Source organism: Lynx rufus, unplaced genomic scaffold, assembly GCF_022079265.1.
Source record: "Lynx rufus isolate CCGP_SWC_20201006 ecotype Redwood Valley unplaced genomic scaffold, mLynRuf1.p SCAF_11, whole genome shotgun sequence".
Classification (NCBI taxonomy): domain Eukaryota; kingdom Metazoa; phylum Chordata; class Mammalia; order Carnivora; family Felidae; genus Lynx; species Lynx rufus.
The window spans coordinates 54,956,022-54,980,224 of NW_025814825.1; the positions used below are offsets into that span (position 1 = coordinate 54,956,022).

Below are 24,203 nucleotides of genomic sequence, written 5' to 3' on the forward strand. Positions count from 1 at the left end.
CAGAGAGACAGAGCACGAGCGGGGGAGGAGCAGAGAGAGAGGGAGACACAGAATCCGAAACAGGTTCCAGGCTCTGAGCTGTCAGCACAGAGCCCGACGCGGGGCTCAAACTCACAAACTGCAAGATCATGACCTGAGCCGAAGCCGGACGTTCAACAGACTGAGCCACCCAGGTGCCCCTGCTTTCGTCTTTTATTAACCGTGAGCATGAGAGCAGGAATTTTTCTTTGCTCACGTGGGACTCCCTTGCACCTAGCATGATACTAGGTATCAACTAGGTTACCAGGTTTGTGTTTGTCTCAACGACTGAGAAAACAGATCAGGCCTACGTTCATCTGTGAACACCCTTTTACAAGAACGTTCTCTCTAGAACAGAACTGCTCAGGACACAACCACCATCACCATTTATCGGGCCAACTACGTGTCCAGCCTGTTCCACACCCTTTACATGTGTTCTGTCGTGAATTCTCACAACAGTCTTAGGAGGCACGTACTATCGCAAGTTTTGTATTTGAGAACACTGAAGCCCAAAAAGTCGAGTAACAGATGTCAAATTACAGAGTTCTAACCGGTCAGGCCCAGCCAAACCAATTTCTAGGCGACTCCCATTTCTCCATGTCTCTTTCTAACTTGTTGTATTCAAAGGTGATACCACCAGGGGCGCCTGGGTGGCTCAGTCCAGTTAAGTGTCCAACTTCGGCTCAGGTCATGATCTCACGGTTCGTGGGTTGGAGCTCCCCGTCGGGCTCTGTGCTGACAGCTCAGAGCCTGGAGCCTGCTTCGGATTCTGTGTCTTCCTCTCTCTCTGCCCCTCTCCCACTCAACGTCTCTCTCTCTCTCTCTCTCTCTCTCTCTCTCAAAACTAAACATTAAAATTAAAAAACTTTGGGGGCGGGGGGTGCCTGGGTGGCTCGGTCGGTTGAGCGTACGACTTTGGCTTAGGTTACAATCTCACAGTTCAGGGATTTGAGCCCCACATAGGGCTCTGTGCCGACAGCTCAGAGCCTGGAGCCTGCTTCGGATTCTGTGTCTTCCTCTCTCCCTGCCCCTCCCCTGCTCAGGCTTTGTCTCTCTCTCACTCGAGAATAAATAAACTTAAAAAAAAAATTAACAAAGGGGACGCCACCAATGGTGCCACCCTGAGCAAAACTCCTCTCCATCCAGCCAACTGTCAGCAATACTCAGATGCAGGGTGTCTCCCAAGCAGATGTGATGAACGTACCACAAGTTCTCCTGCAACATCAGGTTACCTGCAAGGTCTTCACATAGTGTGCAAACAGTGACGAAAGCCGGCAGGTGTGCAGGAAAACGGGTGTGCCCTAACACAGAGCAAAGTCTCTCAGGTTCTGGCTGGAGGGCATCAAAGACCTTACTTACTTCTCCTTGCACAGGAATCTGCCTTCGTAGGGAACATGGCTTTGCTAGGCAGTGATGCTCCTCATGCAGGAAGACAGGAGGAAGGCTCAGGAAGAGCTGCACGGAAATCTGGGCAAAACCTGCTAGAAAGAGCACGCTGAGCTGGGACGGTAGAGCCCTCCTGTGGAACAGAGCTCCTCCTAAACCTGGTTCAGCTGCTCTCTTCCTGCACTTGGAGAACGAGGTTTAGCAGGTAAACGTTATAGGCAGGCAGATTTCTGCTTAGCACCCAAAGAAACTTTCCCTGGGAGCTGTCCAAATGTCAAGATCAGTGTCCGAAAATGAAATCGTGAACTCCTGTCCTCTCAACACTGAAGGGCACTCTGGCCGGGGCAGTGAATGAGATGCTGGCAGCAGCAGCTAATATTTACTGAGTCCTTGAACTCTAATGCCAGGCAATGCATTCAGCACTTTTTACATGAAGTATCTCATTTATTCCTTGAACAGCCTGTGAGGCAGGATCATTTATCCCAATCTTATGAATGCGGAAATCGTTCAGGGCTAGGTGGATTGACACCAAAGGGCGCTTTTTACGGGTGGTAACTGAGGCATTCCCTTCCAAACCTGAACTTCCACCCTCGGTTCAAAGGTCATCGACCACCGTGGTAATGTTTTAACAAAGATTCAAAGTTTTCTTCATCCCCATTTCCTGTTCTTTTGAGACGAGTCAAGAGTCAGCACTGTGTTTTCCTGTCATCCAAGCTTTAAGGTTGAGCTGACTCAAAAGTGAAAAATTAAATGAAGACAGCAATAAAGATTGTTGTACTAACCTTTCAATTGATTCTTTCAGGCTTTGAGGTGCTCGTAGGGAAAAGTGTGAATTTTTAAAACTATCAAAGGTATTTAGAGAAAAGAGACAAAGACAGAGGGAAAAAGAAGTAGATGAGAGCAGTTTATGTGTTACTCTAAAGGTAGGCTGATTTGGGGGGAAGCCCCTTCCACGTGTGCATAACACAAGAGGCAAAATGCTTACTACCTACCCCACCAAAGCATTTTATGGTAAGTCCAACCATAAGAACTTGAATTATTCCTGCTACACACAGCATGCCAATCCACCATCAAGAGTTGATTCGAGAACATGAATTGGTAACCATGCCCATGGCATAACCCTTTCGGTGTGACTTGGTGTTAGAACATCCCATTAATTCTGCATCAGGGAAGAAGAAAGTCCTACACCCATTGCAATTCACACATTCACAAATAAGACATATTTCTGTCTTATTTGTGCGTACTGGCCTCCAAAGATAGGTAACATCAACAATATTCCCCTGAGATTTGGTTACAGCCAGACCCTTGAAATAAACATAAACTGGCTATTGAAATTAACGATAATGCTGCATTTTTATGGCTGTTTAACCTTCAACAAGAGAAAACTGTTTTGTTGTGTAGTTACCCAGTCAACATTTTATGATACAATCAAACAGCCTAATGCAGCATCTGCAGAAAGATGGGAAGGATCTTGCTTCCAAGGGAGAGGGTCACTTTTCCTGCTAAGGTCTGGTCCTCTTCCCATGACATATTTCCTTCTGCTCCTTCTGAGTGTGACCAGATATATTCTATCTTAGGGGATAAGGTAATAACAGATTTGGATAAGGGCGCCTGAGTGACTCAGTCGGTTAAGCATCCGACTTCAGCCCAGGTCATGATCTCGAGGGCTGTGGGTTTGAGCCCTGCGTCGGGCTCTGTGCCGACAGCTCAGAGCCTGGCTCCTGCTTCAGGTTCTGTGTCTCCCCCTCACTCTGTCCCTCCCCTGCTCACACTCTGTGTCTGTCTCTCAATAATAAATAAATGTTTAAAAAAAAATTTAAATAACAGATTTGGATCACATACAAAAATAAGACCATAGCAGAAATTTAGATTATTACAGCTTTTATGGGCATATGACTTTCCCTGGTGAGACGGGGCCATTTCAAACATGGAAACTCTTTAAAAAAATGTGTAAGTTCTGTGAACTAGAATTCCTTTTCTATGAATTAAGGTAAGAGACAAATCAGACCACTCTAAAGATGTGTAAGAATACTTGACATGGCATTATTTAGGATATCTAAAACTCCAAAAGAATCCATCATCTATCATTGAAAAAAAATGTTTAAATAAATTATGGTACGATCCTATAAGAGAGTAAGATGGACAGCAATTAAAACAAATACTAACACAAATTAACATAAAAACAAATTAAAACAAATATACATCTCTACTGACACGCAAAAAATACACCGTTTCCTGAAAAGAGCAGTCTGCAAAACTAAATGCAAAGCATGGCTTTGCTTTTTGTGGACACACATATTGCCTACAGACAAAAGACCAAGAAAGAAAGACTATAAAACACTAACGCCGCCTTTTCTCACAGTCAAGATAACAAGTAATTTTTGTTCTCCTTCGACTGTTCTACATAGTAAAATTTTTTCATAACAAGGGCAAACTGTCTTTTATAATAACATACTCATAAAACAATAATGCTCATTGCATTTGTTTGAAAATTACAGTAATGCCAGGACATTGTGGGGGGTGGGGGGCAAATGGGAGGACAATTCTTGCTTTCTTGGATACTCAATGCAGCGGCAACTAAACACAGGGGCCGTGCCTACCCACATAATCCCAAAACACAGTTGGGGTGTGTTTACAATAATTCCAATGAAAGGCTTACATACTTTTCTGAAATTCCTCCAGTTTTTTAACAGCTTCATCTCGTTCTTGCCTAATTTTGTCGCACTGAAATGAGAAAACACGGAAACGTTAAATTTTTATCATAAGCTTGCCTAATTTTGTTGCACTGAAATGAGAAAGCACGGAAATGTTAAGTTTTTACCATAAGCTTGCCTAATTTTGTCGCACTGAAATGAGAAAACACAGAAACGTTAAATTTTTATCATAAGCTTGGGAAGGCAAAAAAGAGCAAACTTACAAACAGTAACAATTTCATGAGAAGAAAACGAAAATTTAAAACCTTTAAGAAGCATTCATGGTCACATGGTACTTATTCTACTCAATCGCATGGTGTTTGTACCATTTGTATCTGGCCACTTTCCTTGGACCTTCTAAGATAATGAGTCATCCTCCTGCTCGTTATCTCCTCAGGAACGGACCCATTTAACATCCTTGAGTTCAAATCACTCTTTTAAGAGAATATATGTGCCTCTTTTTAAGTGGGTATTTGGCTAATACAGTGAACACCCCCCACATCTGCAGCTCAGATTCCCTGAAACTGGATAGGAACGATCTCTCCAGAACTATTCAGAACACCTGCGCACAACCGGAAGTGACGACACTTGAACACAAACTGCTGCCCTGCGTCCCTTGAAGCCTTCACTCAGGGAAAAAGATATCCTTGCACCCTCAGAATTCTACAGAGAAGGTAGCAAATTAAAATAAGAGAAGACAAAATATTCCACAATAAGCATGTATCATTGACAAACTATTTTTTAGGGTTTTTTTGTGGGGGTTTTTTTGTTTTGGTTTTTAGAGAAAGAGAGCGAGTACAAGCTGGGGAGAGGGGCAGAGGGAGGGAGAGAGAGAGAGAGTGGGGCTTGATCCCACGACCCTGGGATCGTGAACTGAACCGAAATCAAGAGACTTAATACTCAACCAACTGTGCCACTCAGGTGCCCCAACAAATTTTTAGTTTTAAAAGGTGGGAGGACTCACTGAAAAGACTAGGAGGAGTAAGACCTTAAAAGGCAAAAATAACTTTTAAAGCATGAGGACCTTCCAGTGTGTCTGGTATAGAAACAAACATCCCTTAGTTTTACAAGCCCTGAAGGTATCAATGCTATAAAAGCCTCTCGTTCATTATGAGGACTGATGCGACTTACCCGCGAGTTTCACAAACCGGGTTAAGTATAACACATTTCAGAAAGATTTTCATCGTAGGTGTCTAAAACTTTAAAAAGTTATTTTTCACTATTAGAGTGAGAATTAATTTCTGAATTTTCTGGGACTACTCTAATACCATTACCAGAGGGTCATGTGAATAAAGCACAACTTTAAATTATATTTGAATCCTACCGTGCCAGATAAACATATTGGGATTTCATGCCTTTGGATATTTTCCATTTCAATTTACAATGGTTAAAACGTCATGATGCCACTGATAATCTGGAAAACCCAAACAAAGACAGTGAGATAGTCTCATCCATCAGACTGGCAAAAACGGAAAAAGTTTGCTCTCGGGAGTTAGAAAACCCTCACACGCTGCTGGTGGGAGTGCCAACTGGCATCACAAACTACCAAAACTGAAAATGCACGTACCCTGTGGCTCGGCAATTCCACTTTTTCTTTAAAGACTTTATTGGCAAGTAATCTCTACACCCAACGTGGGGCTCGAACGCACAACCCCGAGGTCAAGAGTCGCATGCTCTTCTGACTGAGCCAGCCAGGCGCCCCTGAAATTCCACTTCTAGATTCTGTTACTGGAATCTCTAGTACAAGCCGATCTGTACATACATGTGCGACATTTGTAATAACAATAAATCATGGTGTTTTCACATAACACACTAGACACCAGTGACAGCAAATGCACGTAAGCTCTGTGTCAACATATACCGCAAAAGCCATAATGGCGAATAAAAGGACTCGGTGCACAAAAGAAAAAAAAAAAAAAAAAAAGACTTGATGCACATATACCAAAGTATACCTTAAGCGAATAAAATCACTTTATATACTATGCTATAGTATACTATAAATGTACATTTCACAATACATATGGCATATATAAAACATATAAAAACACATAATAAAAGGACACGTACACAATTTATCATGGCAGCTGGCTCTTAAAACAAGGAGGGGAAGGGGCCCAGGGCAGAGCGACATGGGGGACCTTCGATTTTACCTGCAGCATTCTTTTTTAGTTAAAAAAAAAACAACAACAACATTTAATTCTGTGAGGGCCATATTTGTTACATCAATATCTGCCCTTTTCTGTGCTTTTAAAATATTTTTCTTAGTTAAAAAAAATTAAGACATAAACAGGTCAGCCTTCCCCTTTAATGTCTCAGGAACTGAAACTTGAAAAAAAAAAAAACCAAAACCAAAAAACCTATGTCCATTCATTTGGGGAAAATCCATTCTGGCAAGAGTACACGGAAGAGGCACTGGTGCTAACTCAGCAAGGCTGTTTACTAAATCCTGACTTACACCCTCCCGAAGAGGGATCAGCCCAGACCATTTCCTTGAGGAGAAGGCATATTCTTTCATTAAGGTCTTCTTGAGGAATTTCTCCTCTGTGGGAGGGGAAGTAATGCCGTCTAATTGAGTTTCAAGTTACAACTTAACAGATAAACTGCATTCATTCATTCATTCATTCATTCATTCATTTTGGTGTTTACAATTCTAAACACTAGAGTTCTGGATTCTCAAATAAGCTTTGTTAGATCTTTCCCCAAAGGGACGGAACACTTAGCTAGCCAGCTGTTTCAGGAATGTTCTTCTTGTTTTCTAGAATGAGGCTTCTGTTTCTGTGGAACTACCCCGCCACCCTGCCAGTCGGCACACCCACCTCCAACAACTCACAGTTTAGTCTAAATGAGCATAAGCAAAACATAATTTCTGACTAGACTTACATGCCTGAGTTATGATTGCCAAGTGAAATAGATCTGATGCTTTCTTTCGAGTTAACTTCATGTTTCTTAATCTGACATTTCTGAAAGGTATAACATGCCCTGTGAAAAACCGTCTTCATCTAAGATTTGGCACTTGGGCGTGCTGTCCCTGACTTAATACCACTTGGATTCTTCTATATCCCTCTCCAAGCTCCACCTGAAAGAATCAAGGTGAATTTAATTCTTCCCTAAAACAAAAACCAGGGTTGGGGCGCCTGGGTGGCTCAGTCGGTTAAGCAGCCAACTTCAGCTCAGGTCATGATCTCGCGGTCCATGAGTTCGAGCCCCGCGTCGGGCTCTGTGCTGACGGCTCAGAGCCTGGAGCCTGTTTTGGATTCTGTGTCTCTCTCTCTCTCTGACCCTCCCCCGTTCATGCTCTGTCTCTCTGTCTCAAAAATAAATAAACGTTTAAAAAAAAATAAAAAACCAGGGTTTTCACTGAGATATGAACATTAAACACGATAGCATTCTGCCTACTGGGATTTGAAAAAGACCACCGACAGACATCACACACAAACCACCCATGCAGGTACCATTTACTGGTCATGAACCACACATGACAATTTTAGGTGGGCTTATACCCTTTCCCCAGAAGTAAAGCTTTATGCCCATGCTCTCCGCTCATAAGGCCCAGGTAGACAGGCTTTGGTTAATAACAGGTCTCAGTATCACAGTCTTACTCTAACGTGCCAGGAACCGGTTTCTACCATCCGGCCATATGTTTTTAACACGACCCCTACAGGCATCACCAGAGGATTCAGAAGCGTCTCCCAAACCCAGCTGTATTCTAGCAGGGGTCTTCGTGTGGCTTTGCTTTCTATTTTCTGCAACCGCATTATGATAGAACTGGCAGCCACAGAATTTACCATCTGCTATGGATACTGAAAGGGGTGTGTGTTGCAGGGGGAGGGGGAATCTACACATGCGGCAAATGCAGCTGACTTACTCCAAACCAGAGCTGAACAAAATATGAAGGACGTACCCCTTTACTTAAGCAGAAATCCAAATATCCACTTATTTTATCATTTTAGGTGAACCCCCAAAAATACCTTGTAACCTTTCTCTCATTCTACCCACAGAGGGAAGTTAGCAAGGATTCTGGGCCTTTTTGGGAGAATGTTGCGTCTTTATGTCCTGCAGAAGCCCCTCACCCACCCTACCCCTTCCTCTACCCTGCCCACACAGCTGCAGCATTTGTAGAAACTGTTTCTTTTTGTGTGAGAATTGCTCATGGAGAGTTTGCAATAGCAACAGATGTTCCTGGGCCCACGTCACTTCATTATGATGCCCAACGACTCTCTGTATAGCCGGCGGCTGGGGTAGAACCCAGCAGCACGAGGGCTGACTGTGTTAAGCTAGCTGGATGACATGAGGTCGATTCTAGAGTCTCTATATTGGCTCTTTATGAAGTGGTGAATTAGCCAGAGGTTGGCCTTGCTGGTTTTGAATATTAGAGGCCCTGGCCTCAATGTGCGAAGGCCTGGCTCTGTTCCACGAATGTTCCTTGAGCCTCATCCAGGCAGATACCTGGCTTCTGAAACGAAACCAGCATTTCAAAGCACTTGGCAGGATGATGCGCAGAGGTAAGTCTCTCCAGGGTGAACTGGCAATCCCTCCCTCCCCCCACCAAAACGGGCACCTCCCTTCCTTCTCCCTCACACATCAACTGTTTATACAACAGTATCTGCTTCACGGGGCTCAGCAGAAATACAGAGAACTGTGGGAGACACTAAGCTTTCTTTACGTGTCGCTGTGTGTATATTTGAGGCAAGAAAAGTTCCAATATTCTGAATTGTGTCTAACTTCCACTCACATAAACATTCATGTTTATCTCCATGGTACACAAATGCAGTGCAGGGTTGCCAGCCTAGACAGAAAGGCACGTCTGGGACCCAAGAAGGGCGCACACACACTGCACGCACACAACATCAACAAAGTAGACAATCCACACAAGACAACTACCTTAGTTGACTGAAAGAGACTTCTAAGCAGGTATCTCCTGTAATCGCGAATGCCTCCATTTCCTTCCTCCAAGCACTGAACAAATTACTCCTACAGCACCCACACGTGCCAGGCACTGTGTTAAGCGCGGGGGGGAATGGGGGGCGGGGGGGGGGGCACGTAACAGACAGCACGCTCTCACGAAACCTGCAACCTACCCAGAAAGAAGCAATTCATAAAAACACTTGCTAGAATGAGACCAACGCTGTACAAGGGGAACACATGGCAGAGGCTATAACACCAGATCTGAGAAGGAGGCAGCCCTCCACCGTTTTTACTTATTTTTCTTGAACTTCACTCCTTTTACGCCCAGTTACAACACTTAAAAGTTGAAGCACGCACGGCAGCAGAACGGTGCCTATTTACCTGTTTTGGGATCTCTGGTGATGAACTTGGATAACGGTGGGGAGAGTCTTCCACCTGGGGAAGCTGGGCTAGAACGTGCCTGGGCTTCTCCTTAAAGAACACAGTAACTGAACTCATTCCCCCTCACATGGGATTCCCCTCACCCTCCTTCTCTTTTGGTGGCGTTCTTTCTTCCAATTCAAAGTTCTTTCCCTCCAATTTTCACAGGCAATAAAGCAGTAGCTGCCCCCTGAAGCTGTCTTACAGCATTCTCTAAATTCTAGGTATTGTGTGTTCGATGGAAACACATGTCCTCAGAACAGAGATCCTTGCTCTTTGTTTCTGGATAGATTGCTGTTAATAAGAGACTCATTTTCACTTTCAAACTGCTAAGTAATTACTTTTTCTCTGGCACAACCACTTGCCACTCTGTTCTAAAGAAACTGCATGTATGTGGATGTATTATGCATGAACAGTTAGCATAATGGATGCGTATCTCGCTCTTTAAAGTGGCTTCTTTACTGATTTTTTTTTAATAAAATACTTTGGGACCTTCACCTCTGAAATTTACACAAGAGAAAGAAATGCTAACAATAGAAAACGGGAGCCAAGATGCAAACAGTATCATATATCTGGCTTCTTGAAACGTAAGTCTTGGAAAGTGTCTGTCTCATTCCCTTTCATTCATTGTTCCTGGCAAGCTGACAGAGCCGCCTGATGCACTGTGACAGTAGCTCATCCAAACGGCTTCTAATCAGCCACTTAAACATTTATTCATTTCAAAACTCAATCTCAAGACACAATATTAAATATAAATACTTACTGTTTAAAGGCAGACATTCTTCTATTATACAGATTTCCTTCTTTTTACGCACACACACACACACACACACACACACACACCCGCCACCCTGAGAAATGTGAAAGCTATTCCATTAAAAGCTCAGTGAGGCTTCGCCCCCCCCCATATAGGAAAAAACCCCAAACAATTATGACAAAGATCCTGAATGAGTCATAAGGAGAATGCCCTTCGACTGTGGAAGCATTAGAAGAATGACTAATGTGGTGCCTGCTTCCCGAGCAAACGACCAGATTTTATTTGACTGATCCCACAATACATCATCTTCTATTTGTCCATACCTCAAAAAAACAGATTTGGAAGGGTCGTGGACTTCCACGTAACAGGCTTTCTTGCTCTTTAACATACTGTTGACAATGTCGTTTAGCAACTAGGCCAAAAAATTAGAGAAAGTAGCACCCTTTCCATAAAGGCACGTTTGGGACCCTTTTTACACTTTAACCCAACCCCATACAGCTTACTTGTACACTCTAGAATATTTTGATAATAGTTTTGGTTGAGAAAATGTGATCAGTACATAAGAAATACACACAGATATTTTGTTATAAAGAAGTAAACAATTCTGCTTGGGAGAAAGTTAGAGAAGACTTTGAAAAAAATAAGGGACACGTGAGCCAAGCATTAAGAGCTAGTAAGAGTTTGTCACACGGATGAGGGGAGGATCCTTATCTTTTCGTCCTTTTCCCATCCCACCCCCAGGCCCCAAGCATTCACAGCACAATTTATCCAAGTTATTTGTCCACTTCCTGTGTCCCTCATTCGACCCTCCAGGTCTCTCCTCTTACCCTTGGCACACCTGTGCCAGAATCTACATGCACACACACTCACACACGTGAGTCTTCTGACATTACGATTCACGCGCTATTTAACTTTCAGTTTTTAAAAACTGAAACTGTACTTAAAAATACAGACCTATCGATGGTCGAGATAAACGATCCAGAAAAGTATGGAGTCTGATAACTGGCTGTGGAAAATTCATGAGCTAACAACAAAGAACTACAAATAAAACCAAGACCTTGGTGGAGAAAGTCAATCAGCTCCCGTAAGCTTACCTGCTTCAAAAAGAACATTTGTGGTCAGAAGACCCACATAGGAATCTAGACTCTGTCAAGCTCTCGGGGTCTGTTCTCTGCACTGGAGCTGACACAGAGCTGTCTGGAGTATTGGACGAGGAAGACAAGTGAGTGTGCATGGCCCATAGTAGCTTCTCAACAAACACAGCCGCTTAAGCAACTGCCGGCTCTGAAGAGACATGACGTCTCTTGCAGGAGACTCCAAACAGAGCATAAAAATATCTTACCCCAAAAAAATCACACCCATTGTCTCTTCTCATTGATAAGGTTCGTGACCTAGCAACAAAGACAGACTGGATGTGGACACGAAGAAGGGAGAAACAACTTGCAATGTGTTTCTTTTGGTCCCTTCCACTTGTGCAAAATTCCCCTGGGTCAAATTAAATATGGCAAAAGGAGTTTTACTTTAATTTCCTCTCCTTGACTAATTTTAAACTCTGCTCTGGGTCTGCTAGGTAAGGATGGCCATGTGTATTTGTGGATAGGGATGGGACAAAGCTCACTCAGGCAGGCACAAGAAAGTGCTTTGCCAGAGAAAATGGTGTTCTCCATTTACCACCACCAGAACTAACGCTGCTTTTACTCATTCTGTGCTGCATAAAAGGCTTTTATTATATGCTTCCCTCCTTTGTAATACAGCCCCCCTTTTTTGGAAAAAAAAATTTCAATAATAAACCTGTTAGCCTTTTACCAGAAGATGAACAGAACGCGATGAACTTAAAACCACTCTATGTTGTTTTACCCACAACCACAGCGTTCCATACTGCTTCCATTTTTTTCTTCCTGTTTCTGTTAATAGTTATTTTTAAAGTATTAGAACAGAAGAAGGTCAGTAATGCATACAGATGTTACAAAAGTATCGGGCCACACTCTGTGTAGAGAAATATGGAAATAGTTAATGGGTGGGGGCGTCTGGGTGGCTCGGTCAGTTAAGCGTCTGACTCCGGCTCAGATCATGATCTCACAGTTCGTGAGTTCGAGCCCCACATCGGGCTCTGTGCTGACAGCTCAGAGCCTGGAGCCTGTTTCAGATTCTGTGTCTCCCTCTCTCTCTGCCCCTCCCCCACTCACACACTGCCTCCCTCTCTCTCTCTCTCTGTCTCTCCCTCTCTCAAAAATAAACATTGAAAAAAATTGTTTAACAAAAACAAAGAAATAGTTAAAGGGCAAAAGTAATTTATAATCCTTTTACCAAATGAATATTACCTATAATTCCACTTGGGCAACAGATGGTTCACTTGAAGCCTCACCACAGAAGGTGGCTCTCCGTGAAATAACCATCACCTCCACCACCAACAGATGTTTACAGAACATCTACTATTTTGGGGGCAATGCTAGGTCTACATGTAAGCAACAATTAAAGGAGAAGAAAAAAAAAACTTATTCTTCTCCTCTTGTGTTATTCATTTTCTTCTATATTCTTCCTTCTCTGTCCCATGAAGACACTCGTTTGCTTTCTCTCCTCAGAACTTCTAGGTTAAGTCAAAGAGTTCTCCTGAATGAACCCGTCCAATGTGTCTTCTTCTTCCCCTCCTGGGCCAGGAATGCCAACAGAAGAGGCTCAACTGATAAAACAGGCTCGACTGATAACTTCTTGGCTCTTTCTCCCGCAGCTGGAAGATGGTTGGGTCTCTTGGGGAAAGATGCTCAAGCCACGTGGCCGAAGCAGCAGCCACTGGCCCCACCCCCAAATCACAGGGCTTCAGGGAACCAGGATCTAAGCACAAGCTCCCCACCTGTCGGCATCCTCAGGACATCTGCAAGTTTTGGTCGTTATTGTGTTGGAATTAGGAATCTTGTCGAACTGTTTTTCTGGAACTTTCTTACCACATGAGAGATTCATGCACCAACCACTTTCTGTCACAGAGATTTTCATCACCCCCATCTACCATTCCCTAAATCACCAGACGGAAGGAAGAGAAGAAACTCAAGATGTCACAGAACATCAAGGATTTATTTACAAATGAGCAAAGGAGCCTTAAAAGTAGGTGAAAAATAATGATCTAAAAATCCGCTTTTATATGAACTAGAGTTCATACTATTAATACCGCCAATCATACAGGTAGCAAATTAGTATGAGTGAAAATTTTAAATACGATTAAGAACCCAATAAATACCCTCAAATAGGCCACAAGTTTACAAACATTTGCCAATTTTCATTACTTATCTTATTCTCAAATGTTAAAGACAAGGTCTCATGATTTACAGCCATGATGACCATCTTCTTCAATAACCACAAACAACATGTTTTATGAATTTTCCACCACAGACCTGTTTTGAAATATTCGTTCTGTCAAACAAAGTAATTTCTAAGCATAAATTTTGTTTCTATCTAAAAACAACAGGGGTGCCTGGGTGGCTCAGTTGGTTAAGCGTCCGACTTCGGCTCAGATCATGATCTTGCAGTTCATGAGTTCGAGCCCTGCGTTGGGCTCTGTGCTGACAGCTCAGAGCCTGGAGTCTGCTTCAGATTCTGTGTTTCCCTCTTTCTCTGCCCCTCCCCCGCTTGTGCCCAGTCTCTCTCTCTCTCCCAAAAATAAACACTTAAAAAATTTTTAATAAAAAATAAAAATAATAATGGACAGTTCTGCCCTCTCCTACTTTTCATTTTAACTCAGCACTCTCCTTTTTTTTTTTTTAATTCAGACCTCTCTTTTGTCCCCTCCTTAAATTTACAGGGTGAGAAAAAAAGATATATAAATAAATATTCATAAATCTTAAATGGACCTGTGCGGAGACATATAGGTAAGTAGTTTATAAAGGTAAGTAGAATTCAATTATTTAAGTTTCAAAATAAAACTGCCAGAGCCCCTGAAAATATTCACCAGGCACCACCATCTTCTTAGCGAGTGATTTTCAACTTCCGGTATATTATTCACATTCTGAGAGGAAACAAGCATCAAAAAGGTTTATGAAAAGATGGGCTAAACGACCAACGACTAATGCCAAAGAGTTCCCTCCAGAATCCACCGCGTCTGAGCCCCAAAGATAAATGCCTCCCTTTCAATTCCATCACTAGATCCCAAATCTGGTTGTTAGGAAAAAGTACAGTTCTCGGGGGCCCGGGATGCTTGGCCTGGTGCCTTGCGGCACATTTAGCCGTGTACTTAATCGCCCAGAGCAGCGCCCACTGTGGCATGCTGCTAGTCTTTACCATCTGGAGCCTGGAGTTGATATTAGCTTGAACCACACATGCAGGAGAAAAGAAAAAAGAAAAAGGAAAAAAACTCTCATTCGCATTTAACTGAAATTGGTGGCAGAACAATGCGCCATGCCGTCTAGGCTTTTACACATGGAAGAAAGGAAAGAAAGGGTAGAGTACAAACCTTCTCCTTTGTTTTCTGGTTCTCGGCTCGGAGGTCTTCATATTCGCCTATGGCTAAAAGGAGAAAAAAGGAAAGCAGCATTATAACACTATCAGAAGTTTACTGTAGGAAAACCCTGGATCCAATTAGCCTCTGTGGTCTGTGTACTAGGTTGGGGGTGGGGCAGAGAAGAGGCCGCAGAAGAGTCTCTGAAGACCATGGGGGAGGGGAAGGGGGGAAAAAAAGTTACAGAGAGGGAGGGAGGCAAACCATAAGAGACTCTTAAAAACTGAGAACAAACTAAGGGTTGGTGGGGGGTGGGAGGGAGGGGAAAGTGGGTGATGGGCATTGAGGAGGGCACCTGTTGGCATGAGCACTGGGTGTCGTATGGAAACCAATCTGACAATCAATTTCATATTAAAAAAAAAAAAGAGAGAGAGAGAGAGAGACCACAGCAGGTGTGAGCCCACCAGGCCAACTTTCGGCTCTCCCCAGGTCACAGAAAGACCTAGGAGCCATAAGTGACCTAGGACAAATCACTTCTCTTTGATGCTCAGCATTTGGGCCTGTGAGAGGAGACAGGTGGGTCCTCCGTGAAGTTCCTTCCAGCACTGTTAGTCTGTGGGGCTGTGATCAGAGGTTTCTTTTTAAAATCAGCCTCCAGAGAATAAAGTAGGCTTACACATTCGGTTCAGTGTCACACATCTGCTTTATTCACAAAGCACAAGATTTATGCCATGAGCATAAAACTAAGAACAACTATTTTCAGGCACTGCAAAGGTCATTGATCAGCAAGACATGACCAGATATCAGCCAGATTCATTTCACTACGTTGGAAAAATATGTGAACGGTTGGGAAATATTTCCAACTATGTGAGAAAACAGCAGCCTATTATTGAAAATCCTCTACTGCCAGGAAAATAAAGTAGCCTGAACCCCCACATCCACCTTCTGGCCAAAGCACCATTCTTAGATATCCTCACGGTTGAGAATACGAGGTTCACAGCTTATGATGGGAGGAAAGAGCATGACCCGCGATTAAGGATGGAATGAAATGTACAAGGTGGGCCTAACAGAGCCGGTACCTGTTCCCAGACCAGCGCCCTGACTGGCGCCACAGAGCCAGGGCATGCCCAGATTGCATTTTTGTACTTTTACTTTAAAAACATTTTCATCGGGATGTGTCTACAAAAAGGTCAGTTGTTTGTTTGTTTGTTTGTTTGTTTTTTAAAGGACAGAGTTTCCTATTTCCATGAATAACCCAAAGATAGAAAAAAATAATCAGACATCAGTGGCTTCAAGAACATCCCAGATAATTTGGTCATTAAATCCAGGAGTGTAGGATTCTAACCATTGGAGCAGAGAACACCTCAAAAAACATACAATTCACATGGTGAAGTATATCCTCCATCAGTGATCCAAAGGGTTTAGAATAGCTAAGGCAATCACAGGACCACAACCTTAACACCCAACCAAATGAACAAATATTTATGGGATTACACCACCAATGCCCAGAAGTTTCAGCGGCACTCTGTGACGCTCTAAATAAGAATTAACGGACAATTTTATTGAAGCCGAGAACAATCCTTGAGAATTAGCCCATAAAATAGCTTAATAGATACATGTAAAGATAACAGCCCTTTTATAAAAATTGCATTTTCAACAGAAAAGACTGGAGTGACCACAGAATGAAGTCCTATGCACACCAGCTCCTCCTCAGCCTCCACCACACAAAACCCAACCAATGGGTATAAACTAAATTTGTCCTCAGTTATGAAAAGTCAACAAAATGACCCCCTCCTTTTTTAACAGAAAGCAACAAAACTAAGAGAGTCTAAAAAGATGCACTTATGCATTGGGTAGTCTATGGTTGTAGTCCCAAATCTTATACTGTATCTAATATTCTTTCAAAAACTAAATATGTTTTACTGAGAGATTTTCGTTTACTTGACATTTAAAAGTATCTGCAGAGGAAGTAGAAAAATCAAAACTGATTTACCACTCTTTTCTTGATGACCTACTTTACAAACAAACAATAAAAGGCTTATAAAACCATGATCTAATATTGACATTAAGAATTTTTTTTCTATTTCAAACATTAGATAACAGCTTTGAAGCTTTTAAAAAATACCGATACTACTCTTCCATTTTCTGACCAATAGAATCCAGATGAAACACCGCTGACTCCCAACTACCCTTCATCTATCATGACTTAATGGAAACCACAGAAAATGTTTTCTTGTGACCATGTGCAACTTACAAAAATGAAGCCAGGTAAAGGGAATGCAGAGGAAAAGTATAGGAAGAATTCAACCACTTGGCAATGGGAAGGGGGCTCCTGGGGGATAGGGGATTAATGGAGAGAAAAACATTTACTTATATTTTTATTTCTTTGAAGATAAAAAACCAAGCTCACTGCCCTAAATAAGATTTACATACATACACACACAAACCCCATAGCGAATACACATGTAACCAACCCTAACCTCAGTGAAACTGGCAAAAATTGAAGTGACCTATATTATTCAGCTACTTCTTCTCTGGCAATGCTAAAGGGTCACAGAGAAAGCCTTCTCTTTGTTTCAGAACTGGCTCACTGGGAATTTTTGAAGTGAGTCACACAGCTCAAGTGATTTGATGATACAGATCCTCCAAAGCTTGAAGTAACCCGGTACAAAAGTAGATATTAACTTGGCCAATGCTCTGCCATCTGAAAGACATCCACAGCTTAGGAAGACTTCATCTCTTGGGTTTACAGGTACAGTTTATTTCACTGTACTATTAGGTCACATAACAGTAATTAAAAAGTGCAGCCAAGGGACACTGGTCTATTTGGTGACTCTCTCTGAATCTCAGATTCCTCATCTGAAGAATAAGAATAATTATCATACATCTTTCTTATAGTGTTGTGATTAGGAGTTAACGCAAGATGTAAGAGTACCTTAGGTATATTACGTGTTCATTACATGTTAGCCATGGTTATTCTTAGGGATACAGCAAAGTATATCAAATCCTGCAACCCCCACCCTCCACCAAATAAAAGGAGAAAGGGAAATAACAATCAATGGTACTGTGTTGTAGTTATAAAAAAAAAAAAAAAAAAGGGAAGTTGGCAAAGTGGCAGAAGCACGTCTGGGAGCTGCACTTTTCAATCCTGGCTGCACATTAGGATCACCTGTGGAGCTTTTAAATCATACAGATGCCTAGCCCCCTCTCTGCCCACCCCAACCCAAGATTCTAATTTAACTAGTTTAGGGTGGACCTTGGGCACCATATTTGTTTTAGAAAGTGAGCACCCCAGGTGATTCTAATGTGCAGCCAGGGAGGGGAATCGTTACATAAGAGTACAGAATGGAAGAAAAAGGGGGGATGTGGAGGAAACAAGGAGAATCTCAGGCAGAGCACGTGTTTCAAGAATCATGCTGGTTTTCTATTTCCCAACTCCCTAATACCAAGAAAGGGAGTTTTCTCTCCAAGCTGCAAATCATGATATAGCCAGCCCAGAAAGCTGATAAAAAGACTTAGCTGTTTCAGAGGCATGACACTTAAAGTTCGTAACTACAGGCCAATAACACCTCTGGCTAGGATGGATAACAATCATGGTTTGCCTGGGACTTTCCCACTTTAGACTGAAGAGCCCTGTGTCCCTGGAAACCTCTCAGTTCCAGGCAGATTAATCACCCCATCTCAGGTATAAGCACCAGAACAGTCCTTCCAACCAATACCTTCTAGGCCTGTAGTGTCAAATACGGAGTCACTAGCTACATGTGGCTGCTTACATGTAAATTAATTAAAATTAAATAAAACTGAAAATTCAGTCCTTCAGTTACACTAGCGGTATTTCAAGTGCTCAACAGTTACACGTGGCCAGTGGCTATCACACTGGACAGGAGGCACAGAACATTTCCATCCCAGCAGGAAGTTCTACTAGACAGTATTATTCTGGCCATCTCTGTCCAGATACCCTATAAGCACCTCACACTCTGTATGTTAGAAAGTGAACTCATCAAACTCCCTTTTCACCAAAACTTCCTCCTTCCTGTATTCATGATGTCCTAGATGGGATCATGTACCTGGTCTTCAAGCTAGTACCTCAGAATCATCCTTGATTCCTCTCATTCTTCCACCTTCCAACAGATCATCAAAATGCTCCCATCGCCTAAAAAGTCTCTCCAATCTGTCCTTCCTCTAAAGTATCTCTCCCCTGATTCTAGTCCTCAATAATGGTAAAACCCTCTAGCTTTCCTCTATCCCAAGTTCATTCTTCACAAAGTAGATAGTTAGCATAGTAACAAAGCAACCTGGTTTACATCATTCTTGGGTTTAAAAGCACCCAATGACATTAGCTTTACAACCTGGGACACCAATTCCCACTCGTGCCATTCAGTCTTAGAGACCACCACTCAATCCATCACACCCCAAGTCCCAATGCCTCCCTGACCCCTCTAAGACCTTTCATACCCAGGTGCCTTTATAAACAGGTTTCCTTTGTCTGCAAGGTCTTCTCCTCCTTATCTTCCCTACGTGCTCCTTGACAATGCAATTCAACTGTCATTTCCTGTAAGAAACTCTCCCTACATACCTAAGACGAAAATCAACATGTGTATTTATAATATACTACCAGAATACACTGTTCATGTATCTCTACTAGAGCATCTATGTATAACGTTATAAATTATCTGAACATAAGCCTGTTTTCTTGTCTTCTCTCCCATTCAATTCATTGCTATAGACCTCACACCCAACAGAATATGAAGCAGAGTTGGTACCTATGTTGACTGAAAGGCTGGTTCATAGAAGTCTGGGATGTGGAGCAAAATTAAGTCAAATACCAACGTCCCCATCTTTTTCAAATGTTTACTTATTTATTAGAGAGAGAGAGAGAGAGAGAGCACGCACGTGAGCAGGGGAAGGGCAGAGAGAGACAGAGGGAGTCAGCAGATCCAAAGCGGGCTCTGTGCTGACAGCAGAGAGCCCAATGCGGGCTTCAAAGTCATGAACTGCAAGATCGTGACCCAAGCCAAAGTCAGACACTTAACCAACTGAGCCATCCAGGTGCCCTTAATGTCCCCATTTTAAAAATGAAGATACACCGGGCACCTGGGTGGCTCAGCTGGTTAAACATTTGACAATTGATTTAGGCTCAGGTCATGATCTCACTGTTCATGAGTTCCAGCATGGAGCTTGCTTGGGATCCTCTCTCTCTCTCTCTCTCTCTCTCTCTCTCTCTCTCTCTCTCTCTCTCTCTAATAAATAAACTTAAAAAAATAAATAAATAAAAATGAAGACACAAATGCACAGAGAAGTCAAATCCTGCAGTAAGAAATATTGGAGGCAGGACCAGTCTACTGATTTCCAAAGTCGTTCATGTAAAAATCATTACTGAGCATTACTGCATGCGATGTGTTAAAACACCAGACCAGAAATAATCCTCTAGGGTGAGGACTGTGTCTTATGCATACAGATGCCCACATCCAGCACAATGCCTGACATACAGCAGGCACTTGATAAATGTGTGTTAAATTAAGGAAGAAGGAAGAATGGATCTAGTTCTTCACATGAACAACTTGTGAAAAAGCACATACTACCCTCCCCATATTAAAAGGGTCTCTTACATCACATGTTACAAGATACTTAATAAAAGTGAAGCTTTAAATAGCCATCAAATATACCCAGAAAAACACTGCCTCATAAGATCTTTTAATGGAGATTCTCATCCATTAAGTCTGCATCTCTGAGACTCATGGAGTCTTGAAACACCTCTTACTAATGGGGAACGAGGACATGAGTCATAAGAGATAATGTTCAATTAGGACATTATTCCCTCCTGCACACATGCCAATGGGTCCTCTCCTAGAGCCAGAGTAGAAAGAGAAGTCATTTATACCTCCCTTGTTAATTAAAGCATTAGAACAGTCAGAGAAAACACTGCTGGAAAACCTGATCAAAAAACAAAGATGACAGATTTCACATCTGAAAAGAAATTATGGCAAACCTGAAACGTATGCATTACTTGGTAGAACACACGGTTCAGTGTTAATGAATTAATGATGCTTAAGAAGTACTCTCAACGAACTATAGTAATGACTTCAAATTAACCAAGAGAAAGAGAGGAAACTGAGTATGTTTAAAATACATGCATAAGTCTGGTCTCCAGTCTGGCACGGAGCTTTGATGTGAATACTCCTGTCCTCCCAACAACAGAAAACCTCAACACACCAAAAATCAACGACTCTTCTTAGGTCCATCAGAGAACAGAGATCACAGGGCAAACTGCTCTTCCAAAAATTAGAGAGATGGGCAAGATACAGACAATCACAACTTACGGGAGCAGAAGCTGAGGTTCAGAACCTCATCACCAAAGAGCGCCAAGACAGGAAAACCTAAGCAGTGGTTGGCAAATTGCTGAAGGCTCACTTCTCACAAGTTTGAGAGCTAAAAACTCCAGTGGGTAGGCCACTCTTAGGAGGGCCCCAACCTTTTGTGAGTTTTACACCCAGGAGGGCTACCAAGTCCTCACAGTAAACATCAGAGGAAATTTCCCTACTACTTTAGGCGGGGGAAGGGAGAAGGCACCATGTTGAAATGTGCCCAGAGCCTTAGCAAGGCCTGCCCTTAGGAAAAATCATTTCATCAGAGCCTAAGAGACTTGGAGGAAGATAAGAGCCAACTCCAGCCCCCTCTGGCATGCCTGTCTTACCTAAGGAGAAAAAAAAAAACTGAGAAGCACAAGTGAAAGTTGCAGCCCAAGGGGACAGGCGCACCGAGACCCTGAGACCCCATGGGGTCCTGAGACCCCACAGGACCATCGCAGGCTTCCCCTCCCCCGTACCCTACCCCGTGAATATTTAGAGCAGAGTTGTTCCTAAGTGCCAAAACTTGGAAGCAACGACCATGGTTACCCACAGGTGAATGGATAAACAAACTATGGTACATCCATACAAGTATTATTTGGTGATAAAAAGAAATATCAAGTCACAAAAAGACACAGGGGAACCACCATACGTGCATATTGCCCAGTGAAAGAAGTCAATATAAAAAGGCCACGGACTATATGATTCCAGCTCTATGACATTCTGAGGAAAGCAAAACTATGGAGCCAGTAAAAAGATCAGGGGTTCTGCCAAGAGTTCAGGGGTAAGGAAGGAGTGATGAACAAGTAGACCAGAGGGAATATTTGGAGGAGTGATACTTCTGTATGATAATGTGATGGTGGGTATATGTCATACATCTGTCCAAACCCATAGGACATATAACATAAAGAATTAACCCCCATATAAACTATGGACTCCACTGAATAATACCGGGTCAATACAGCTCATCAATTCTAAGAAATGCACCATACTAACTCAAAATGATAGTAACAGAAAAAACTGGGGGTGAGGGAAGGTGAGGGGCTATGTGGAAATTGTCTGTACTTTCTGCTAAGGTTTTCTGTAAACCTAATATATATACGTATGTGTGTATACATACAGCATATATATATATATATATATATATATATATATATATATATATCACAATCATACTCTGATTTGTGCCATACAGGATTCGAGATAGAATCAAGTCACTGAAAGGATCCTAATATATTACTGTTTGTTGTGCCATATAAAAATTCCAGAACTCATGCTTTAATACTTAAAATATTTAATATTCAGCACGGTAAGCAGACAAGAATGAAAGCCATGTTCCTCCTGGATTTTAAAGCCAAACGTTGTTGTATAACAGAATAAAATCTACAGGACAACAAAGTTTAAAATATACCTACTTTTTGGGATCCACTTTTGAAAATTTTTCCCACAGCTGTACTTACAGATACAGGTGTACGAGGATGTAAGCAGCATCTTTATTTTAATAAACTTTAATTTTGTAAACTTTAGATTTACAACAAAATCGTAAAGAGAGTACAGAGAGCTCCCATATGCCCCACACCCAGTTTCTCCTATTATTAACATCTTACATTAGTATTGCACATTGATTACCGCCAACGGACCAATACTGACACATTATGAAGGAAAGTCCATACTTCAACTATATTTCCTTAGTTTTTACCTAATGTTCTGTTTTTCTTCCAGGATTCCATTCAGGTACCCTGTTATGTTTAGTTGTCATGTCTCCTTAGACACCTCTTGGCTATGACAGTTTCATATACTTATCTGTAAATATTTCTATATGTAATCATCTAGATCTAGATTGGGCAAAACATGAATCCATACTGATGTCTAGTATCTATTGCCCAAAGCATTATTTTTAATAGCAAAGACACAGAAACACAGAGATGTCCATCGAGAGAACATTAACTACATTGGGGGAAATCTGGAGAGTGCAACACTATCCAAATCAATTTTTAAAGATTCAATTCTATATGTACTGATAGGAATTCCATAATACATATTAAGTGATTAACTACATATGTGTGTTCATGTGCACAGTTTTTGAGAGGAAACAGAACAAAAAGTTAACAGTGTAACTCTGAGGAATGGGAAGGGGGTGAGAGCATGTGTGACCAATGGGACGGCACTGCCCTCAAAGAGGAACACAGTGTTAGGTATCACAGTGGTCTGCGGCCTCCAAAGGATCACAGCACATTAAATGATGTACAGTATGGGGCGCCTGGGTGGCTCAGTCAGTTGAGCGTCTGACTTCAGCTCAGGTCATGATCTCGCAGTCTGTGAGTTCGAGCCCCACATCGGGCTCTGTACTGACAGCTCGGAGCCTGGGGTCTGCTTTGGATTCTGTGTCTCCCTCTCTCTCTGCTCCTCCCCTGCTCACACTCTCTCTCCCCAAAATAAATAAAGATTAAAAAAAAATTTTTAAAAGATGTACAGTATATCCACGGTATTAAAATTTCATGGGGAGAAGAACAGTTGGGGGGAAAATGTCTAAAAAGACTCCTTAGGAGAGTAGAATGAAATAAAGATTAAGAAACAATGAATCAGAGGGAAGAGTTCATTGTACTTTTCATGCTATATGCTTATTTTTTCCTAAATAAGCAGATGTTTATTTTTAATTCAATTTAAAACAAAAGTAAGATTGAACGACCCAGCAGACATCTTACATGAATGATGAAATTCTGACTGCAAGACGTAATTCTTCAGCCCGTGATGAGCGTCCAGCTCATGGAGGGTTGCCCATTTGGTGCCTCTGAGATGGTAGTTCACAAACTTTAGGAGGAAACTGCATTTTTAGGGTTTACAGCCAACACCGAATGTCCCCCAAAGTCTAAAATACTTACTATCTGGCCATTTACACAAAAAGTCCGCTGACCTCGGATCCACAGTATGTTCGCTTAAAAACTTTTTTTGGGTGCATTCATACAGTGGAATACTATTCAGCAATGCAAATAAACGAACTACAACCACACACGATGCTGATAAATCCCACACGTAATGAGCGAAAGAAGACACAGCAAATAATGCATCCTGTACGATTCCATTTAGCTAATCTTCAGAGACTGGCAGAACTTACCTTTGGAGACACAAATAGCATCGGGGAAAGGCAGGTGAGAAGGATTGGGAGGTTATGAAGGGGTTTCTGGAAATGTTCTGATTTAAGTGTTGTTAGAAGCACTTTTTTTTTTCAATAACTCATTGAGATGCTCATT

General features: G+C 42.1%; 1 protein-coding gene across 4 annotated transcripts in view; it reads right to left on the reverse strand.

Annotated features, from left to right (window-relative positions):
- The window catches only part of SHTN1 (shootin 1), a 100,667-nt gene that overhangs the window by 71,701 nt on the left and 4,763 nt on the right, over window positions 1–24,203 (reverse strand). For all 4 annotated transcript variants that reach the window (XM_047073495.1, XM_047073497.1, XM_047073499.1 and 1 more), the window contains exons 2-3: window positions 14,621–14,673; window positions 4,068–4,128 (exon numbers count right to left, since the gene is read on the reverse strand). In XM_047073495.1, coding sequence (XP_046929451.1) covers window positions 4,068–4,128; window positions 14,621–14,673 — 114 coding nt within the window. The remainder of the gene's footprint in view (window positions 1–4,067; window positions 4,129–14,620; window positions 14,674–24,203) is intronic.